This window comes from Dasypus novemcinctus, chromosome 10, assembly GCF_030445035.2.
Source record: "Dasypus novemcinctus isolate mDasNov1 chromosome 10, mDasNov1.1.hap2, whole genome shotgun sequence".
NCBI classification, from domain to species: Eukaryota; Metazoa; Chordata; class Mammalia; order Cingulata; family Dasypodidae; genus Dasypus; species Dasypus novemcinctus.
The window spans coordinates 100,679,844-100,681,923 of NC_080682.1; the positions used below are offsets into that span (position 1 = coordinate 100,679,844).

Here is a 2,080-nt window from a genome sequence, read left to right on the forward strand (position 1 = left end):
TTTTTTAATGTAACATTAAAAAAATAAAGACAAAAAACAAAACAAAAAAACACATTACCTGTTTTTTTGTATTTCTGATGTTGTTGTTAATATTCTTGATTTACTTTCCTTAGGGCTCAAATATCCTTTAATAAAAATGCTTAGATATAAAACATATTAGATATATCTTCTCCCCTTCAAATTCGGACTCGTATACTTTTTTTTATCATTCCTTTGGAACTAAAATTTGGAGACCACAGTCTTTAGCATCTTGAACTGCTTGAAGTTCTCAGTTGGGGGAAGTAGTCCACCATATTTAAACACCTTCTTCTCCATGCACATACTTGCGAGGGAAAAAAGTAGTGTCATCTGCCCTTAGCCTCTATCTTGAGGATTCGGAGAAGCCTCTCTTGGATCTGCTTGGTACGAACAGCATAAACAATTGGATTGAGGATTGGAGGAATGAGGAGATAGAAGTTGGCCAGCAAGGTGTGGACTGGAGGAGGCACATGGTGACCAAATCGGTGAATGAGAGAAGAAACAGCAATTGGAACATAGAAAATCAGGATGGCACAGATGTGAGAACTGCATGTCCCCAAGGTTTTAAGCCTAGCTTCAGGAGTGGCCAGTCCCATCACGGCCCTGAAAATCATCACATAGGAGGCAGAAATAGCCAATGAGTCCAAGATCAGCACCAGAAAGCCAACGCTCAACCCATAGATATTGTTGATTCTGCTATCACCACATGCCAAGGTAACCACAGCCATATGTTCACAGTAGGAGTGGGAGATTTTATGGGTTTTGTAAAGGGGTAACCACAGGCGGATCATCAGGGGCAGAGGTCCAATGTAGAATACCCCCCGGAGCAAGGCAGCCAGCCCCAAACGACCCACCACTGCATGGGTGAGAACCGAGGTGTGGCGTAGTGGGTCACAGATGGCCACATATCGATCAAAAGCCATGGCAAGGAAGATGCCTGATTCAACAGTGGCAAAGCAGTGGATGAGGAACATCTGAGCCAAGCAGGCATTCAGGCCAATCTCACCAGCACCAAACCAGAAGATTCCCAGCAGTTTGGGCATAGTGGAGGTTGACAGGACCAAGTCAATGACAGCCAACATGCACAGGAAGAAGTACATGGGCTGGTGCAGGCTGCGCTCCACCCTTACCATGGCCAGAATGGTCACATTCCCCACCACAGCCACCAGGTACATGGAGCCAAAGGGGATGGAGAGCCAGATGTGTAGGGACTCCAGCCCTGGGATGCCAGTGAGCCAGAAGGAGCTGGGTACCAAGCAGACGTTATGAAAAGTGAACATGGCTATTTACAAATGAATACTGTCACTTGTGTCCCAAAATACAGTAGAACTTATCTGAAAGAAAAGAATATTTTACTCTTAGGTCACAGGATCATTGAGTAAGTAAGATACTATACAAATACTCCTTTTCTTGGCATATACTGTCATGTTATTACTATTTTATTTTGCCCATAATTTTACCATGCATAAGCTAAAATAAATATTTGAATGAAATGTATTAGTATCATTTTGCCGTATGACCCTCAAAGAGTAATGCTCTTGCATCAATGATGGAGTTTGATCTACTCAGTAACTTACCTCTACAGGTAGGCTATGAGGATCTCTCAGGAGCCTGTTGGAAGGTTTCATCAAATGAGGACTCTATGAAAGAAGAGGAGACCTACTGAATTGGAGAGATATAGGGACAGAACAATTCCTGGGGGCTACATATACTCTGTGGTAAATCAAGGCTTAAGCTTGGAGCCAGCCTTAACTGTTGGATGAAATTATATTTAAACTTCAGGCCAAAAACATGAGGCAGAGAAGTGGACTGGTGAAAAAGATGAACTTCTAGAAGGTGGAATCAAATTGATTATTGAAAGGCAAAAGCTGATGATTGAATCTCAGTTTATGTGTCTGATGCCCAAAAGCAGTCTTGCAAAGGCTTTCTCCCTTCCTGGAGGCTGAATATAAGGTTAAAATTCTAGAAGCCAGAGAGGATTATTCTCTAGAGAGAACATACTATTCGTTGCAGAAAGGTATGAAACCTAGATGAATATTTGGTCGAAGAAGAAATGTCTTTG

At 42.4% G+C, this 2,080-nt stretch overlaps 1 protein-coding gene across 1 annotated transcript; it reads right to left on the minus strand.

Annotated features, from left to right (window-relative positions):
• Positions 1-344: 344 nt before the first annotated feature.
• On the minus strand, positions 345-1,298 carry OR52M1 (olfactory receptor family 52 subfamily M member 1). The gene has a single exon (XM_004476947.2). The coding sequence runs from the start codon at positions 1,296-1,298 to the stop codon at positions 345-347; it is 954 nt and encodes a 317-aa protein (XP_004477004.1).
• Positions 1,299-2,080: the final 782 nt, after the last annotated feature.